The sequence below is a fragment of the Prunus avium genome, chromosome 2, assembly GCF_965620075.1.
Source record: "Prunus avium chromosome 2, drPruAviu1.hap1.1, whole genome shotgun sequence".
Classification (NCBI taxonomy): Eukaryota; Viridiplantae; Streptophyta; class Magnoliopsida; order Rosales; family Rosaceae; genus Prunus; species Prunus avium.
Window position 1 is genome coordinate 41,725,584 of NC_142285.1, and position 18,287 is coordinate 41,743,870.

The 18,287-nt window shown below is 38.1% G+C and overlaps 3 protein-coding genes across 6 annotated transcripts; 1 reads left to right on the plus strand and 2 right to left on the minus strand.

Moving 5' to 3' along the window:
* Positions 1-261: 261 nt before the first annotated feature.
* On the minus strand, positions 262-1,286 carry PEX11B (peroxin 11B). Its single transcript, XM_021967745.2, has one exon. It carries the CDS (start codon positions 1,083-1,085, stop codon positions 399-401), a length of 687 nt encoding a protein of 228 aa, XP_021823437.1. The 5' UTR covers positions 1,086-1,286; the 3' UTR covers positions 262-398.
* A 666-nt stretch (positions 1,287-1,952) lies between these two features.
* On the plus strand, positions 1,953-6,504 carry LOC110764707 (LUC7 N terminus domain-containing protein). Of its 4 annotated transcripts, XR_002527925.2 has the most exons (10): positions 1,953-2,253; positions 2,474-2,602; positions 2,802-2,841; positions 3,948-4,023; positions 4,112-4,312; positions 4,488-4,700; positions 4,791-5,195; positions 5,290-5,349; positions 5,456-6,121; positions 6,266-6,504. XR_002527925.2 is itself a non-coding variant. In XM_021967719.2 (8 exons), exons 1-7 carry the CDS (start codon positions 2,211-2,213, stop codon positions 5,151-5,153), a joined length of 1,065 nt encoding a protein of 354 aa, XP_021823411.1. In that variant the 5' UTR covers positions 1,953-2,210; the 3' UTR covers positions 5,154-5,195; positions 5,290-5,464. The 4 variants fall into 4 exon arrangements, 2 of the variants coding, with proteins under 2 accessions (XP_021823411.1, XP_021823410.1); XR_015833538.1 differs by lacking the exon at positions 6,266-6,504 and having other exon boundaries at positions 5,425-5,464; XM_021967719.2 differs by lacking the exon at positions 6,266-6,504 and having other exon boundaries at positions 5,290-5,464.
* A 162-nt stretch (positions 6,505-6,666) lies between these two features.
* EYE (conserved oligomeric Golgi complex component-related / COG complex component-like protein) lies at positions 6,667-11,248 on the minus strand. Its single transcript, XM_021967712.2, has 9 exons — positions 10,800-11,248; positions 10,483-10,692; positions 10,260-10,361; positions 9,861-10,144; positions 9,231-9,376; positions 8,755-8,953; positions 7,851-8,532; positions 7,409-7,741; positions 6,667-7,154 (listed from the first exon to the last, which is right to left on the minus strand). Exons 1-9 carry the CDS (start codon positions 11,082-11,084, stop codon positions 6,876-6,878), a joined length of 2,520 nt encoding a protein of 839 aa, XP_021823404.1. The 5' UTR covers positions 11,085-11,248; the 3' UTR covers positions 6,667-6,875.
* Positions 11,249-18,287: the final 7,039 nt, after the last annotated feature.

Below are 18,287 nucleotides of genomic sequence, written 5' to 3' on the forward strand. Positions count from 1 at the left end.
AGGCAACTCAACAAAACCAAAATCCGAACCCACGATATGATAGTGCCATATTTTTAGACATATCTTTGGTAAATTTCTCCAGAGGCCAATAATATGGAAAGAGAAACAAACAATGCTAATCATATACCTTCAATAATGTTTCATAACCAGAGCGAACCGTAAGCATAGCAATTGTAAGAGTCAGTTCTACTTCGGTATGTATTTGAATAACTGGGAGGCCAAAATGGACAAACTTGACTTGAATGAAAATTAGCCAGGGCATGAAGAAAGCGTCGTTGATTTGAAACATCTAAAACCATTCATACACATAATTAAACTTGTGAAACTAGTAACGATCCATAAGCAAGTCTTAAGCCAGTGAGATTAATTACTTCATCAACATGGGTTTTCTTGAAACCTCATGAGGGCCAGTTTCTGTACCAACCAGCCCAAGCAGAGACTAGCCCACTGATCCCAAGAGTCACAGTGTGGTTGCAGAAGGGGTTAGGCTCAATATCCGCCACACCAATGAACAAGTCAGCAACATTAGCTGCAACTGCCATTAACCTCATCACTCTATCACTCCTAATCTTTCTCAAACTCTCAATCTTCTTGTCTCTGAACTTGTTGTCCTCCAAAGCACCAAGCTTTCTCTCTGCCTCTAGCCCCTCCTTCAATGCAATGAAATCAGATATGATGAAGAAGACATATCCAAACGACTCACCAAAGGCTGATATAAAGCTCATCTTCCTGGCCAAATTTGGGTTCAGGGTTCCAATTCGGGAGAGCCAAAGAAAGTGGTCAAAAAAGAAATAGACCATTTCCCCTGCATTAGCAAGAACAGCAAGGAACCGAAGGGTAGGCGTGGAGCCAGGGCTTCTTCTCAATGCATTGAATCCTGTGAGAAACCGGCCGGTTCGAAAAGCCTTCCGGCTAAGGCCAGAGGCAACTTCCCACTGCTTTGCTCTTTGAGCAATTTCTGGGTTTTTAGCCTCAACATGCCAGTGGACAAGCTTAGAGACATATTGGAAGGTCTTAACAAGCTTGTCAATGCCATCTCTCTTTGCTAGGAAGATGACCAGTTTGTCTACTGTATCATTATTCATGATAGAAAATTGTGAGCAGATAGGGTTTGGTTGTGGTTGATGAAGAAGTAAGAATTGTTGTTGGTTGATCAGAGAATTTGGGTTAGATTACTAGAACAAACAAAACCAAGGAGCACCACAAAATTAGTTGCAGGATTTTGGATAATAGCACATATATGCTTGTGGCTGGACCTTGCTATGCACCTTGCTACCAGTAGTTTTTGTGCCATCTGTTCTGTTTTGTTTGTATAATTTTCTAACTCTAGGCCTTCTTGTCTTTAGCAAGAGACAACAGTCCAGTCCTTGTCACCTCAACACAAGACTCCAAGATTAGTCTCCACCTTGCCATTTCCATAATTCTCTCCTTCATCTGATGCATCAGAATTGTGCACCTATAATTGTTCCTCAAGTCCCATACACTCTCCATGATTTTATGTCCCTCTTTAGAATTTTAGCAAAGGGGTTCTGATTTCTTAGTTGAATAATGCAATGAAAACATAAAACTATTGTTGGTAAACACCCTAAATATTGTTTTTAAAATTTGGCTCAAGTGATATGGGATGTGTAGTTACTAGCTTCACAACTTTAAGTGTTAATTAATGTCAGGGGGAAATATAAGTTTTGGCCAAAATAAAAATGGTAGGGGCTAATATTGCTACTACTTTTATAATATTGATAACAATAATAAAAAATATATATAATAAATAAAAACTAGAGAATAAACTACAAAAACAACCATGAGGAAATACTAAATACTCCCCTACCTCTCCTAATTTTATTTTTCTTTTTATGTTTTTCAATTATTTATATCTTAATATAGGCTATTATTTCAGTGCAAGTATTAACTGTAGCAGCCTATGTCACGGTCACAGTGAAGAACCAAATTATTACCAGTAGTACCCTCCACATGTGCCACCACCACCTCCAAACTTACCCCTTTCTTCTCTCTCTTTCTCAGATCGTTCTAGTCCTTCCTTGGTGAGCAAAACCCTAGATGGCCTAAAAGCAATTGGACCAATTTCACTGCCCAGTCCTCACCACCCTCACTGATTCCTCTGGTGCGAACCCTTCTGAATTTTTTCTCTCCAACCCAAACCAGTCTAATTATTATCTTTCTTAATTTCAAATCACCACTTCACCATAGTCATGGACGCTCAGAGAGCTCTGCTAGACGAACTTATGGGCGCAGGTATTTCCTATAAACCCTAGTTAATGGTTGCTTTGCTACCTACCTATTTGTTTTTGCTTCCTCGGGCAATTGGATGTTATGATTTGGTAAATTTGGATTTGTTTGAAAAAGATAACAGTTCTAATGGGGTTTGATTATTTTATTTGATTTTTATTTTTGGTTAGTCTTGCTTTAAATTAACTTTTATTGATTTTGAGTACTGGTTTCTGGTGAATTCCAGCTCGTAACTTGACGGAGGAAGAGAGAAAGGGGTACAAGGAAATTACTTGGGATGATAAGGAGGTCTGTGGAGCCTATATGGTTCGATTTTGTCCTCACGATCTGTTCATCAATACCCGAAGTGATCTAGGTGAGTTGCAATTAAAATTCTTGTTGAAATTGACTTGTTTTAAACTATGTTTTTCTTTGCTGAGGAAGCACGGGAAAGAAAATAAGACCCAATGCTTAAATGATGATTAGAAATCTCAATTTCTTTTGAATCATATACTTCATTTGTGTTTGCAGAGTGCATGGTTTCACTGACTGTAATTTTTTTGTTTTTGAATCAGGACCCTGCCCTAAAATTCATGACCCAAAGTTGAAAGAAAGGTGATTAAGTGAACATTTAATACAGTGTATAATTTTTCATTCCGGAAATGTTATTGAGGTTTCACATTGTGCTTTCTACAGTGTGTTTGTGTGCATTCAGTTTTGATGCAATCAAAACGGGGTCATTTGTGTTTGTTCGTTTATTGTTTTGTCATGATTTTATTGAAAGCTACACATCATTTTGTAAAGTTGAGCATGCTTAACTCGCAATACTTACAACTGATGATCATTTTTCCTGCTTCTGTTGTAAGATTGTTGCTTATCTTGTCTTCGTATGAATAAGTTAGCTGCTTTATATGTGTGATGTAGGGTGTAGGATGAAACTTTGATATGCCTTACATGGTATGCTAAGCGGTTGCTGGTTTTTTCTTTTTGAGGTAACTGATTTAAACATTTTGATAAGATCTTTCCGAGAAGGGAAGAGGAATCTATCAATTTCCAAGTCAGAAATTACTAAGTAGTAGGACAGGATATAGAGTGATATGTTTGATTAGTGATGATCTGCTGGATTAGATCATTCATATGCATGGCCCATTAGATCATTCATGTATGCTTATTGCCATAATTATTGATTTTGGGAGACAATGATGACATGCTTGACAGTTCAGCTAAAAGCAGTCAGTGGTGATCTACTTTTCCCCCCCAAGGGTTTCTGTTCCTATTGATTGGACCTTTTGTCAGCTGATTTCTTTCGTTTTTCTTACCTCTACACTGTTGGCAAATAGATATTTTTGCATGAATTATCGGGGGAAATGGTATGTAATTGCTATCTTTATGAGTCTAAGAAGAATGTCTATACTGTTTTGTCAAAACTTGAACTTCTATTTTCGACCTTAGGTGATGGTCAGGGGTCATTTAATGCCTTCTCCCTTTTCTTTAGTTTAAGAACTTACTGCATTTCAGGTATATCATAATTTTAATATCAAAATTCAAGGCACCAGAAGACTACAGATTGTCCAGTTTTTTTTCACTCCTCTGATCATGTCCTCCAGCTCAAAACCTGTTGCTTTTTACTTTTGTTTAAAGCCTTTTCTTTTTTCTTTTTTCCCTTGCTTTCAGGATGTGACTTTACTTTCTATTTTAATTCTTCATGTCATTGATTTTAGTTTTGAGGAGTCCCCAAGGCATGATGCATATGTGCCCAAGTTTGAAGCTGAACTGGCTCAGTTTTGTGAGAAATTGGTACGTTACACATCTCCTGTTGGTCTTCATGATCTCTAGTTTTTTTTTTTCACCTATATTTATTGGTCATATACTACTTGCGTTGCAGGTGATGGATTTAGATAGAAGAGTAAAGCGTGGGCGAGAACGCCTTGCTCAGGAGGTTGAACCTGCACCGGCACCGCCACTGTCAGCAGAAAAGTCTGAACAGTTATCTGTTCTGGAGGAAAAGATAAAGAACTTGCTGGAACAAGTTGAGACCCTTGGTGAAGCTGGAAAGGTGGATGAAGCTGAAGCACTCATGAGAAAGGTGCTGCTATTATATCCTGAGTTTTTCTAGTTTCCTATATTGCAAATGATTTTTCCAGTCAGTTTACACACTGCCCACAATGTTTATTATTGTACATACCTTTATTTGATTCTATATCATACAATTACAGGTACATGAAAGTTGACTTTGATTTATTTAAAATTTCTTTTGACAGGTGGATATGCTTAATTCTGAGAAGACAGCCTTGGCTCAACACCCTCAGAATGATAAAGTGTTGATGCTTGCACAGGAGAAAAAAATGGCACTCTGCGAGATATGTGGTTCATTTCTTGTGGCCAATGATGCTTTAGAGAGGACTCAGTCTCATGTTACAGGGAAGCAGCATATTGGTTATGGCATGGTCCGAGATTTTATCGCTGAGTACAAGGTGAGTCTCTCTTTGAATGGTGAATTACTGAAGCTAAGGGAAAAAGTCATTTCTTTCTCAGAGACTTCAATACATGGACTTTATTTTCAGGAAACTAAGGAGAAGGCAAGAGAAGAAGAAAGGTTAGCAAGGGAGAAAGAAGCAGAAGAACGGAGGAAACAGAGGGAGAAGGAAAATGAGAGTAGAAGGAGAAGTAATTCAAGTGATAGGGACAGGTATCGTGATAGGGATCGTGACAGGGAGCGGGACAGATATCGAGAACGCGATTCAGATCGTGAAAGGTCTAGAGAGTGGAATGGCAGAGGTAGTCGGGATGGAGGGAGAGGGGCGGATTGGAGGTCCAGGAATGGAAGAGATGGGGGCAGGGATAGGTACCGTGATCGAAGCAGGTCACGTTCCCCTGTTAGGCATAGTCACAGGAGGTCACCTAGAAGTCCAGTTCGCCCATATTAATGAATTGTGTAGATAGATGTCTGAGCTTTGAAATTTTTTGAGGTAGATTTTCATATCTCTAAGGTTTTATGAACATGTTGATTTGGAGTCTTAATTAAATTTTCATCATGGGTGAAACTCTTTTGCTATCTCACAGCTTTGTTGAGACTATACCATCTCCCTTTCATCGATATTATAAGCGGAGAAAAGGGTTGAGGTAGGTATTATTCTATTATTGTAACTCATTTTAAAATTCATTTTAGACTTGAATGAGGTAAATTTAATTTTTCAGTATGAAACTTCTCTGAGACAATTGTTTTCAGAGTCTCACATCCCCTTCTGTTGGGAAGTCATTGTTGGCTACTTTCTGTGTTGTCACATATTTAAGACATCAGACCCGAAAATGAATGCATGATTGATCCACCGCAGCTGGAAGATGATGGTTTTTAATCATTTTTGAGGTAACATATTTATCATCTATATATCATCGCCAACCGATACAATATTTCCTTCCTTTCTTTCCTCCGTCTTCTATCTGGTTTTCAGTTTTAACCACTCTATTGAAGTGGTGCTTGTTTGCTATGTGTTTAACTGGGGAGGGAGAAGATACCAATCATGAGATGTGGATAATGTGCTACATGTTGCTCTCAAGGTATTTTTTAGGGGACTCTCCGTACTTACTAGAAAATGGTCTGGTTTTTCACCCTTGTAATGGTTTCTAATTTTCAAAAGGCTCATTAGTTTTCCCTCTTTTCACCCCTCCCCTTTTAGCTTAGCATATCAAAATTTAATCTTAGAACTGGTGCAAGCATTACTTTTTAATAATTGGCAGTGAGAGCAAAAATGCCAATCATTTTTAAGTCGTGGTAAATCTGTAAATTACATTATCATGTGAAATAGGTAGCTTTGGAATCTACTACGGTGGACTGGGATGCAAGGTGTTCCCTTCATTTGCAATATAAGATTTTGCAGTTAATCGGTCGATGGAGGTAACTGCCAATCATAATCCGCAGATTAGTGTATTTGTTTTTATAGTTTGCAGGAGGGAAAGGGGGCAGACTAATTTGGTGAAACATGACGCTTAGATTTGTGGGCGGTCAATATTTTCTCATGGCAAGCAATGGTTTGTGCAGGGCAACCTTATATTCATCTTGCCGAACTACTTTTAAGAGCGGACAAATTGAATTCCCTTCGCTGATGGGCATGTGAATTTGGAATTACCAGCATCTCGTATATTCTTTATCACCTTTGACTCGTTGTAATCTTTACGATATTACTTTAATGACATGTATCAAGGAGTGTTCATGGAGCACATATGACATGCTTTTCTGAAAATAAGATTATTGTTGCGTGGTTTGACCTAAAAAGAAAATGCCCTTTCAGTTATCAAGAAAATACTTGAAGAGATTTTGCAACGACGAAAGAAATTTTTGCTTCTGATATCTAGTCGTGAACGGACAGAATGTCATTGTGTGAAAACAGGCTCTTTCATGGAACGCAAACTATAAAATATATACATATATATAGCAAAATGTTGAAAACCCAGAATGATGGATGCTTTAATTATCACTTCTGATGCAAGCAACATAAATTCAAATGATTTCTACTAGATAAGGTAAAATTTCCATGGCACGTGAAAGTATCCCACTTTTTTTTTTTCACCATGGCGTATAGTTTTTGTGAAGGACAAGGAGTATAATAGGTACAAAATGAAAGGAATAAAAAATTCCAAGACAAAGATGACTATTCTAGATTCAAACGCCGCATCTTACAAACAAGGTTTGCAGTTGGAAGATCAAGCTGATTTCCTGAATCTGACTTGAGAAGGTCTTTGAGCTGGTCTCTTGGGGTTGAAAGGCAGGTGTGAAATGTGGCAAGGACCGGAGGAATTGGCATTGACAAGGCAGAAAGAACATTACTCAGATACTCAATGTCAACAGATAACTGTTGCGATCCTCGATCCGTGATGTACTGAATCCCTCGCAGTTGCTCCATGTAAAGAGCAGTGGCACCTTCTGCGACCTTCATACAGAGAGACAGCATATTATAAACAAGAGCATGGGATTAAAATTTTGATAAAAGGAAGCCACTAGGATTAAAATTTCCAAACATCTATGAACTTCTCGAGCACTTCTTTTAACCATAACAGAGGATCTCCAAAAGATTGAAAACCTTATTGACTACCAGATCATTTCACAAATGGGATGCCCGAAACTCCAACAAATTCTATCGCTTATTTGGACTTACTACAAAATAGTGTAGATGGAGGTTGGTACCTTGAACATCCATTCTGTTGCAAAAAACTGGGCTTCATCATTGTTAGCATCACTGTTGGAGATACCCTCTGCAAGAGGCTCCAACTGCTGTGGTAAAGTAAGAAGATATTCACCAATGCTAGTCACATAGGCCTGCGGGTAAGCACTGAAGGTTGGGAGATGGTAAGCACTCTGTTCTTCAACTGAGGACCATATTGGCAACTGAGAAACATCACTGAGGCGTTGTCGTACTTTAGAGATGAGAACATCATATACAAGTTCATTAACTGTGTCAGCAAATGCGGCAACTCTCTGAGACGCAAGTGGAAGCGCATGAAACCGGGGATCTTTAGACTGCAACAAAAGGAAATGTCAATATTATTACAGACCCAAAGAAACAATGCTCCATCAATGAGCCGCACAGCTGCCACATCCTGATTTAAAAGGTTAAATCTAATCACACCTGATTTAAAAGGTTAAAGAGTTTTCGAGCCTTCTCAGGAACATCAATGAGCCGCACAGCTGCCACATCCAAGGCAGCCCTTCCACCCAAAGATGGTTCCCCATTTCCGTCATCACTAGGAACATGTGACAGGTTTTGGTCCACACTTGAACCAAAAACTGAAACAGAGAGAGTTGTGCTTAATCTAGCAAGAGTAGCTCTCAGCGAAGCTTCAAATACAGAGGATCTGCTAGTTAGACAATCTGCAACTGTGAGGATTTGCAGAGCACCTTGCACAATGGACCACTCCTCCTCATTTGAAATCGAATCAACTCTACGTGCACTTTGGCCATCCTTCTTATCCAATCCCACCTCCTTCTTTGAACCAAGACCATCACTACCATGATCCACTCCACAGACAACTCTTAATGATTTCAGGGTTTCTTGCAGGGTAGAAATATACTGTAACATTATATCATCAATTGCAAGAATTAACTCATCTGCCTCAGAACCTCCAGTCAAGCTGATGCATCTCTCAACGGCTGCTTCAAGAAGTACAATTACTTGGGGAATGGATTCCTCCATTCTGCGAACTGTTTCACTAAGTTCAATTCCCTGAGCTCCCACACCACGAGTAACAGCGCCCCTTAGATCCACCCCAGCAATCTCAGCAGAAAGTATAGCTCGCTCCATCTGTCCATACCTAAAATATATGTTTCATCATTGATCAACTAATAAGAAAATCCCACAATTTAAAATACAACAGCATATCCAGTATTTTGGAAAGACAGAAATCAAATGCTGATCCAAATTAAATCAAATGCAAGTAAGAAAAGAAAACCAGCTTCTCTTGCTCCCAAGGCAACTCTAAACAAAAATGGGATGCCAGGCCTGAATGACCACTTCAAATTTGGATCTTTCTTACCTCTGTTTAAACGATTCATATGGAAGATACACTGCCTTTAGCGTATCCATTAAAACACGGAGATCAGATTCTGAAAACAAGTGCTGAATATTCCTTGCAAAGGTCTGGGTCATGTTGTGTAATTCAATCAAAGCCTCCAGATGCTTTGTCTGGATCTTGATACCCTTTGGCATATCACCAGAGAGAATATCTAATATACCTGCCAATATAAAGTAAGGAATGTGAGATATGATAATAAAGAATTAATCCACAGAGAGAGAGAGAGAGAGAGAGAGAGAGAGAGAGAGAGAGTCACTGGGATCAGTACAAGTTTAAAGTGAAGAAAAGTTGGTAACAGAACGACATGGAAATGAAATTCCAAGTTACCCATTCTCATACACAACAAACAAATGGAATGATCAAGCAGAGTAAGTCTCTGATCATATCATGTAAAACAACACATCTAATACTAACAAAAAATAAAGTCAAATGCAAACCTTTTGCTAATGATTTTGTTTCAGGAATAACATCTCCGGTCGCAAGGTTGATACGAGAAACAAAACTGGCCCCAACACCTGCCATTGTCTCAACTAGCAGCTTTGGAACTAGAAATTTGTAATCCTCAGGAAAGGCAACCATACACCTGTACACAGCAGTTAAAGCTAACTTTTGTATTCCATGACTGGAAAATAAAATTCTATAACATCATCATAAATCCATCCTGAATTTTCCTTTTTGTGCTTTACAAGGATACAAATATCAAACTTTTATTAACATACTGTAAAGATCACAATAGGGAACATGAATATGCAGATGCCTGGAAAATGTGCCATGTCACCAATCATGTGACAGTTTGCATTGAGAATTATTTATGAATTCAATTTCTCATAATAACACATTAATAATTTTTTATTATGTAAGCACTTCCACAATGAACAGGATAACAAAACCATTTTTATTATAATGATCAGATGAAGTATCAAAACTTTAATTGGAACATATATCAGATGAAGTATCATCATCGAATTCATCAACTTGTGAAATATGAAGTTACTGTTTTTAACCCTGAACAAAAGAAAAGACTCTCTGAATCTAAAAGTCCGGGAATCAAAGAGTGAGAAGAGTACCACTTCCATTCTTGTTCAAGATAAAGTAGCACCTCATCATAGAAATTTGGAAGCCAGCTGGAGAATAGAATTGCGGGAGCAGTTGATTGAGATTCACTAGTAGTGGATAGCCTTTCAACTTGAGATTTCTCAGTAGCAAGCTTATTAGGCGGTGGTTGTTTTGCATCAAAATCTTCCCACAGCTGCTTTATGGGCTTTAGGTGAACTTTTGTATAATGTAATTCCATGGACTTGAATCTCCCAATTCGAATGAGAATTCCCCGCAAATCTTGAGCAATGTCAACCTGCAAATACATGTACCAATTATCATGTTCATTACGAGTCTAGATGAAAAAGGATATTTGTTGGGAAATAATAGAAAGCAAGCAATTGATTCAGAAAAAAGTTGTGAATTGTGACCTTGCGATTGGATATTGCATCTGTTAGACGTGGTTGCACCATTGAATCAAGCTTATCCTCTAAGACCTCAAGTTGCTTCCTTATGTTAGCAAATTCAGCAACCTAAAATCATGGGTTTTATCATTGATACCTTTCCATTCCACCAAATCTATCAAATTTGCAAACCAAGGTGGTATTGAATTAACTATAAAAACCAAATCTTTCAAAACATAATAAGCATTACCTCCCCAACAGCAGATAAACAATGCCTCATGCTGGCTAAATGTTCAGCAGCGAGAGGAAGATCACCACTTGCAAACACGTCCTCCACGGTTGCACTCAGTTGAGTTAACCCAGCAGCATCCTGCAATGTCTTATATGCAGCTTCCATCCTCTGCTTCACTATATCAACTTTCGCAAGCGCCGCTATAGACTCAGCTGAGGATCCCTCTGCCTGCACAATGCACATGATTGATCATTCAATTTCCAAACCGCCGTCCAATTTTCCCACGTTTTCTCAGCAACCAAACAGAATTGAACACAAAAGTGGTTGTTGCCTACCTTCTTGAGCTTGTCGAGGATGGAGGAGACGGCCGAGCGGAGTGTGACGGCGTCGTCCCGGAGGCGAACGACGTCACGTGTGGCACGTGGGACGCGGAGGAGGGAGGAGGCGCTCTGCTCCTCGAGCGAAGCTGCGATCTCCTCCGACACCATCTGGAGCTTCATCTCGAGATCCACCAGGTGCTTGTCGACTGAGTCCTGTGGGTGCCGACTTTGACACGCCGAGTTCACCCACTTCTTCGGGTCGAAGTTCGGGTCCGAGAACGGACCCAGATCCAGCATCATGCTTGCCCGGTTCACTGACTCGGGTCCGGATCGGACTGGTCGAATCGGTTTCAAGTCTCGGCTCCAAAATGCCAACTGCCAATTTCAAGCTCGGAAGTTACTTCATGCGATGTCTACTGATCGAATCCTCGACGAGCTGAAGAAGATGAACGTAGAAGAAAATCCGGATGAGACTAGCACGTGTACCGTTACACGTGGCACCGTCTTAAAGTTCAAATAAGGGCAAAAGTCACTTTTGATCATGTAGTTTGGCACTTCAATCATTTTTGAATATGTAGTTTCAGTTTCTTCAATTTTAACCCCATAATTTCGTATTTGTAGCAATTTGAGGATAAATTAGCATTTCCGTCAATTTCTTCAACAGCGCAAAGGGCAATTTCGTCAACCAAAAACTCTTGAGCATAAAAGCTCATCTGAAACTCTCCCCATTTCATATTAGGCCTCGAAATTCCACCACTAATCCCAATTTTTTAAGAACCCTAAACCCAAATGGCCAATTTCGAGCTTTTACGCTCAAGGATTTTGCAACATAATGGATGTTCAAGGTACCAACCTCAAGTCGCCATGCCTACGTCCTCGATAGCCACCGCAACCACCACGGAGAGAGTTGGATGGACCGCCACCACAGGGTGGGTTGGAGGAGGAGTAGCTGCCGCCATTGGTAGGAGATTGGGTCACCATGAGGGCTGTGGTTTAACTAGTGGAGGAACGAGGAGTTTGGGCTTCAAAAGTTAACAAATGAGCACAGAGATCAGGAAATTCAGGGAAAGGAGGAGAAGTAAGGAGAGCAGTGACCAGCATCTTGTAATCAGGACCTAAACCTTATTGAACAGCACTGATGAGATCTTTGGCAGAAACGAGTTCGTTAATGGCAGCAAGGGCATCGACAAGAGACTTGGCATGTCGAAGGTATTCATCAATGGATTAAGAGCCTTTTTGGATGTCCATGAGTTGGAAGCGGAGAACAGATTCACTAGCCATACTGGATTGAGAGAAATAGTGTTGAAGGCAATTTCATAAGTCGGCAACAGAGTCATAGCTAACGGTGAGAGGAATGATGGACTTAGAGAGCGTGCTAGTTATATAACTGACAATAAGCTGGTAGTGTTGGTACCATAAGGCATGAGCGTGATTAGGTTGAAGAATGGTGGTGGCGGTGGTGGTTGGAGTGGAGATTTGGGCAAAAGGTTGAGGCTGGGTGCCATCAATGAATTTCCAAAGGTTATGATCGATGAGGAAGGGTTTGAGTTGTCGAAGCCGGATGAGGTAATTTGTATATGTGAGTTTAAGAAATTGGGAGGAGTTTGGGCTGGGGAAGAAAAGAGATGACTCAGAGGAAGAGGAAATGGTTGACTCCATAGGGAGAGAAAGGGAAGGATCAAATTAGGAAGATTAAATCCTAGGGTTAGGTTGATACCATGTAGAAGTGTATTTCCTTGTGTGTTATCAATTTGTATAGAGTACATATTTATATGCATACAGTGAGTCTAGTTTAGGTAGAAAACTAATACAGACAAGATTCTAGCTGTGCGAAAATAGGAAGACTACAATCAAGGAGAAGAATTTGTTGTTGACATTTGGGCTTTAAGAATAGGATCGTTGAGACTCGGACAAAAGTTCAAAAAGCTTTGTATAAAAACTAAAAAGCATGGAAGTTAATTATCGAATGAAATCCTTAAAATATGCATGATTAATCGTTCGAAAAGCCAAGCAAATGTCTAATCAATTATTGAATGAAGGATATGGTGTCATGCATGCGACATCTCAGGATAGTCCATGCTAAAGTCAGTTGTGGAGGTTGCTCATCCATTTTTGACCAACCCAGTATTAGGTGTGGGATTCCTATTTAGAATACACAAAATATTTGTAGTTCTTCTCTCCGCAGTAGATGCGATTATTTTTGTGGAGAGATTGATAATAGGCCCCAATCTATGCCAAAGGAAACATCCACAAGTGCAACTAACAATGATATAGGTTCTTTTGTTTTGGGATCCAGTTGAGTGAGTGATTTCTAGTGTCTTTGGGGATCTAGTGGAGTGAGTGATCTATAATCTGTTATACACAAAATACTTGCAATTTTTATTCTCACAATAGATGTGAGTATTTTTGTGGAGAGATGGATAATGGGCTTTCAACCTATTCAGTTGGTCAAATGTAGATGGGCAAGCTCCACAACCCACCTTAGAATGAGTGTCTAGGTATCGCAAGTATAAGTACATAGTCTTGTTTTTACTAGTTCAAAAGTTCAAAAAGCTTTGTATAAAAAATAAAAAGCTTTTGGAAGTTAATTATCGAATGAAATTATTAAAATATGCATAAATTAATAGTTCAAAAAGCCAAGCAAACGTGTAATCAATTATCGAATACTTCTTAAGCATTTTCAATTTTAGGCAAAAAATAGACAAAATTTGGTTGTTCAAGGAGGCTAAGAAGGTAGATAATTTTTTTTTTTATCAAATAGAATCTTCATTAGGTAAACTTCAATGGTACAATCAAAGACATCAACAAGATATCTAAAATACCAATCCCAAGAGGGCAACAAACTAATATGCTAAAAGCAAAACTAATGCGGACAAAAGCCGCATTAAAACTACTAGCCCACATCACCATAATTAACCATAAGCTCAAACAAAACTCACAAACCCAACATAACCAAAACCCTAAAACAATCCATGAGCCTAGGCGAACCCTATCACTACCACTTGAAGAAGCGTCGTAGCAGCCACACCCACCACCGCATTCGTAACAGATCTAGGGAAAATATAAACGAAAACAATAACTTTACCAAAGAACAATTGGGTGATTTGGAGCAACCTCCATCAAAGACAATGTAGAATCAAATTTAGAGAACATGAGCGGCATTAAGGAACAGGTTTTGAGAGCAGGATTTGATTGAGAACATAAACTAAAAGGGGTGATGGGGAACTTCAATCTAACCATGGCTCAGAAGAAACCACCACAATGGGCTTTTTATTCAAAATGCTCTAGTGGACTTATTCACAAACCTAAAAAGAAAATACGAGAAGAGAAGAAGGGGAGGAGGGGCAGTGACGCTTCTTCCTCCTTCCCCCTCTATGGAATTTTCCTTTAGGACTCACAGAAGGAGAGAGCGGTAGGGTTTCTTTCTAAGAAGCTAGATAATTGATCATAAATAAAGAGACTATATATATCATAGAAATGTATATAAGAAATAATAATAGAAGGTTACCTCAGAGTCACACTTGTTCATAATCGGAGCATGACATTTCTCTGCATAACAGAATTTGTAGTTTACTTGATGGTTTGAATTATAATGGGATTTTAACCTATTATAGTTCTCATATCCCGTGCAACAAATATTGCATAGGAACTTGCCATGAACATCTCGGAAATGTTTGGCCGATGCTATTATGTTGAAAGAGTGGCCCTCCCCACACGTCGCACTTGTTCTTGTTGGCCATTTTCTTTGTGAAAAACAAGCCACAATAATTAGGGGGAGATCAACAGTAAACAAGCCACAACAAATGAACAATCAATCTAATAGTAAATGTGACCAATTATAAATGTAAACAAGCCACAATAGATGGCAAGGTTGTTTTAAATGTGACCAATTATACCTAGAGATCAACACTAAACAAGCCACAACAAATGAATAGTCACTCTAATAGTAAATGATTAGCAAAAATCACACACAATAATCAAGTATTAATTCAAGTAAATGTTAATCTAATATAAAATTGACAACCATTTTAGTTTTCTGCTATACATAAGATGTGCTCTTGTTCTTTTAATCTTCCCCATCTTGGCATTAGGAATTATTTGATTCTTGAGCTTTTGCCCCCAATTTTGAGTTGAAATATTTTAACAAATTTTAATAGAAACTAAATAACAGCACTCATTATTAAGTAATGAAGTTATATACGAAGAACAGTGAATGCAACAATGAAGTTACCTTCTTGTATATATATAAAATCAGTTTTCAATAATGGAGATAGGGATAGAGAAAGATGCATACAAATACGAAGAACAGTGAATGCTGTAATGAAGTTACCTTCTTGGACGAGAAGTAATGTCAACGATTAGGATTTCAAGCTTTTCTTCAAGAAAGAAAGCTGCAAAACAAGATCAAAACCAGAATCAAGAAATATATAGAAAAAAGCTAACCAAACAAAACTTAGAAATTCAAGCTTTCTTCAAGAAAGAAAGGTGCAAAACAAAATGAGAATCAAGAATCACGTAGAAAAAGCAAACCAAAACAGAGCTTAGAAATTTAAGCTTCATTTAAGAAAGAAAGCTGTAAAACAAAATCAAAACGAGAACGGTAAAAGGAGAGAGAAAGATGCATTAAAAAAGGAAGAACTATGAATGCGGTAATGAAGTTACCTTCTTGTATATATATAAAAATCAGTTTTCAATAATGGAGATAGGGATAGAGAAAGATGCATACAAATACGAAGAACAGTGAATGTTGTAATGAAGTTACCTTCTTGGACGAGAAGTAATGTTAACGATTAGGATTTCAAGCTTTTCTTCAAGAAAGAAAGCTGCAAAACAAGATCAAAACCAAAATCGAGAAATATATAGAAAAAAGCTAACCAAACAGAACTTAGAAAAGCTTTGTACTTAAAGAAAGAAAGGTGCAAAACAAAACGAGAATGAAGAAACACGTAGAAAAAGCAAGCCAAAACAGAGCTTAGAAATTCAAGTTTCCTTCAAGAAAGAAAGCTGCAAAACAAAATCAAAACGCGAATGGAAAAAAGAGAGAGAAAGATGCATAAAAAGGGGAAGAATAATGAATGCGGTAATGAAGTTACCTTCTTTGATGAGAAGTAATGTTGACAATTAGGATTTCAAGCTTTTCTTCAAGAAAGAAAGCTACAAAACAAGATCAAAACCAGAATCAAGAAATATATAGAAAAAATCTAACCAAACAAAACTTAGAAGTCCAAGCTTCCTTTAAGAAAGAAAGTTGCAAAACAAAATCAAAACAATAATGGATACAAGAGAGAAAAATGCATAAAAAGAGGAAGAACAATGAATGCGATACCTTCTTGGACGAGAAGCTGCAAAACAAAATCAAAATGATGCTATTAGAATTTCAAGCTTTTCTTCAAGAAAGAAAGCTGCAAAACAAAATCAAAAGAAGAATCAAGAAATATATAGAAAAATTAAATCAAACATAGCTTAGAAATTCAAGCTTTCTTCAAGAAAGAAAGCTGCAAAACAAAACGAGAAACAAAATGATAATCTAAATGAGAAAATGGATAGAGAAAGGAAACCAAACAGAGCACTTCAACGACAGATGAAGAAGGAAGAGAACTGGGAGCAGAGAGAAAAATTAGATAAGCACAAAAATGAGAGTTCAAAAATGATTTTTTCTACATATAGAAAAAGTAAATCATAGAGAGCATAAAAGCAACACCTTGATTTTCGATAATGGAGATGGGAAAGAACTGGTTGCAAAGGAGATAAATGGGGTGAAAAATCTTTTATGAAATGAAACGGTTCAGTAGTGTGAGTGGAGAGCTCACATGCCCTTTCTTTATGTCATTAATTCCAAATTTACCCCTATACAAGGAGAGCTCACGATTGTATTGTGCGCTTCTTTAGCAACCATCGACAAGACATGCTGTGCAGGAACGCCTTATAACTGCTGCTACTACGACTGGGACATTGTTTAGGAAGGGCTTATCAGAGATAAAAGATAAGGTTTCTGTTAGGAAGACAAAAGTTGAAGAGGTAGATTTGCTAAAACTTTAATAAGTGAAAGTGATTCATCACCACCATTCTCAACACTTGACATGTGTCTATTAACATAACTATGGTTGCATAAATACAAAGTAAAGAGTTAACTATGGTTATGTCAAGGGACACGTGTCAAGTATTGAGAATGGTGGTGAGGGTACACCTTCGGTTAAAATTGTGAGCAAAAATATACCATTTTACTTTGGGAGCATTTTTGCTCACCGCTTTAACCGAATGTGTACCCTCACCACCCTTTTCAACACTTGACATGTGTCTATTGACATAACCATGGTTGCATAAACACAAAGTAAAGAGTTAACTATGGTTATGCCAAGGGACACGTGTCAAGTGTTGATAAGGATGGTGAGGGTACACCTTCGGTTAAAGTGGTGAGCAAAAATATATCATTTTACTTTTGGAGCATTTTTGCTCACCACTTTAACTGAAGGTGTACCTTTACCACCCTTCTTAACACTTGACATGTGTCTATTGACATAACTATGGTTGCATAAATACAAAATAAAGAGTTAACTATAGTTATGCCAAGGGACACGTGTCAAATGTTAAGAAGGGTGGTGAGGGTACATCTTCGGTTAAAGTGGTGAAAAATCTTTTATGAAATGAAACAGTTCAACAGTGTGAGTGGAGAGCTCACATGCCCTTTCTTTATGTCATTAATTCCAAATTTATCCCTATACAAGGAGAGCTCACGATTGTATTGTGTGCATGTTTGTTTCATTGTTTCTAGATTCTATTTAATATAACACAATATGTTACGTAATAATAATGGTCACATTTTACTTTGCTGCTCAAATTTTGATCATGATTGAAGTGTAGAATATCCTCCACAAATGAGTTAAAATGCAATACCATGAAACTGTAATTCATATATATGATAAGAAATTTATATTACCAAACATATAGTTGCTCACTTTTTGGCACACGACTTCTTGTGGTTCTTGTAGGTGCGATTGTCCACAATCGGAGCGTGACACTTCTCTGCATCACAGAATTTGTAGTTTACATGATGGTATGAATTATAATGGGATTTTAACCCATTATAGTTCTCATATCACGTGCAGCATATATTGCATAGGAACTTACCATGAGCTTCTCGGAAATTTTTGGCCAATTCTATAATGTTGAAAGAGAGGCCCTCTGAGTCCCCACACATGTCACACTTGTTCTTGTTGCTCATTTTCTCTGTGAAATGGTATATTTTTGCTCACCACTTTAACCGAAGATGTACAATCACCATCATTCTCAACACTTGACATGTGTCTATTGACATAACTATGGTTGCATAAATACAAAATAAAGTGTTAACTATGGTTATGCCAAGGGACACGTGTCAAATGTTGAGAAGGGTGGTGAGGGTACATCTTCGGTTAAAGTGGTGAAAAATCTTTTATGAAATGAAACAGTTCAACAATGTGAGTGGAGAGCTCACATGCCCTTTCTTTATGTCATTAATTCCAA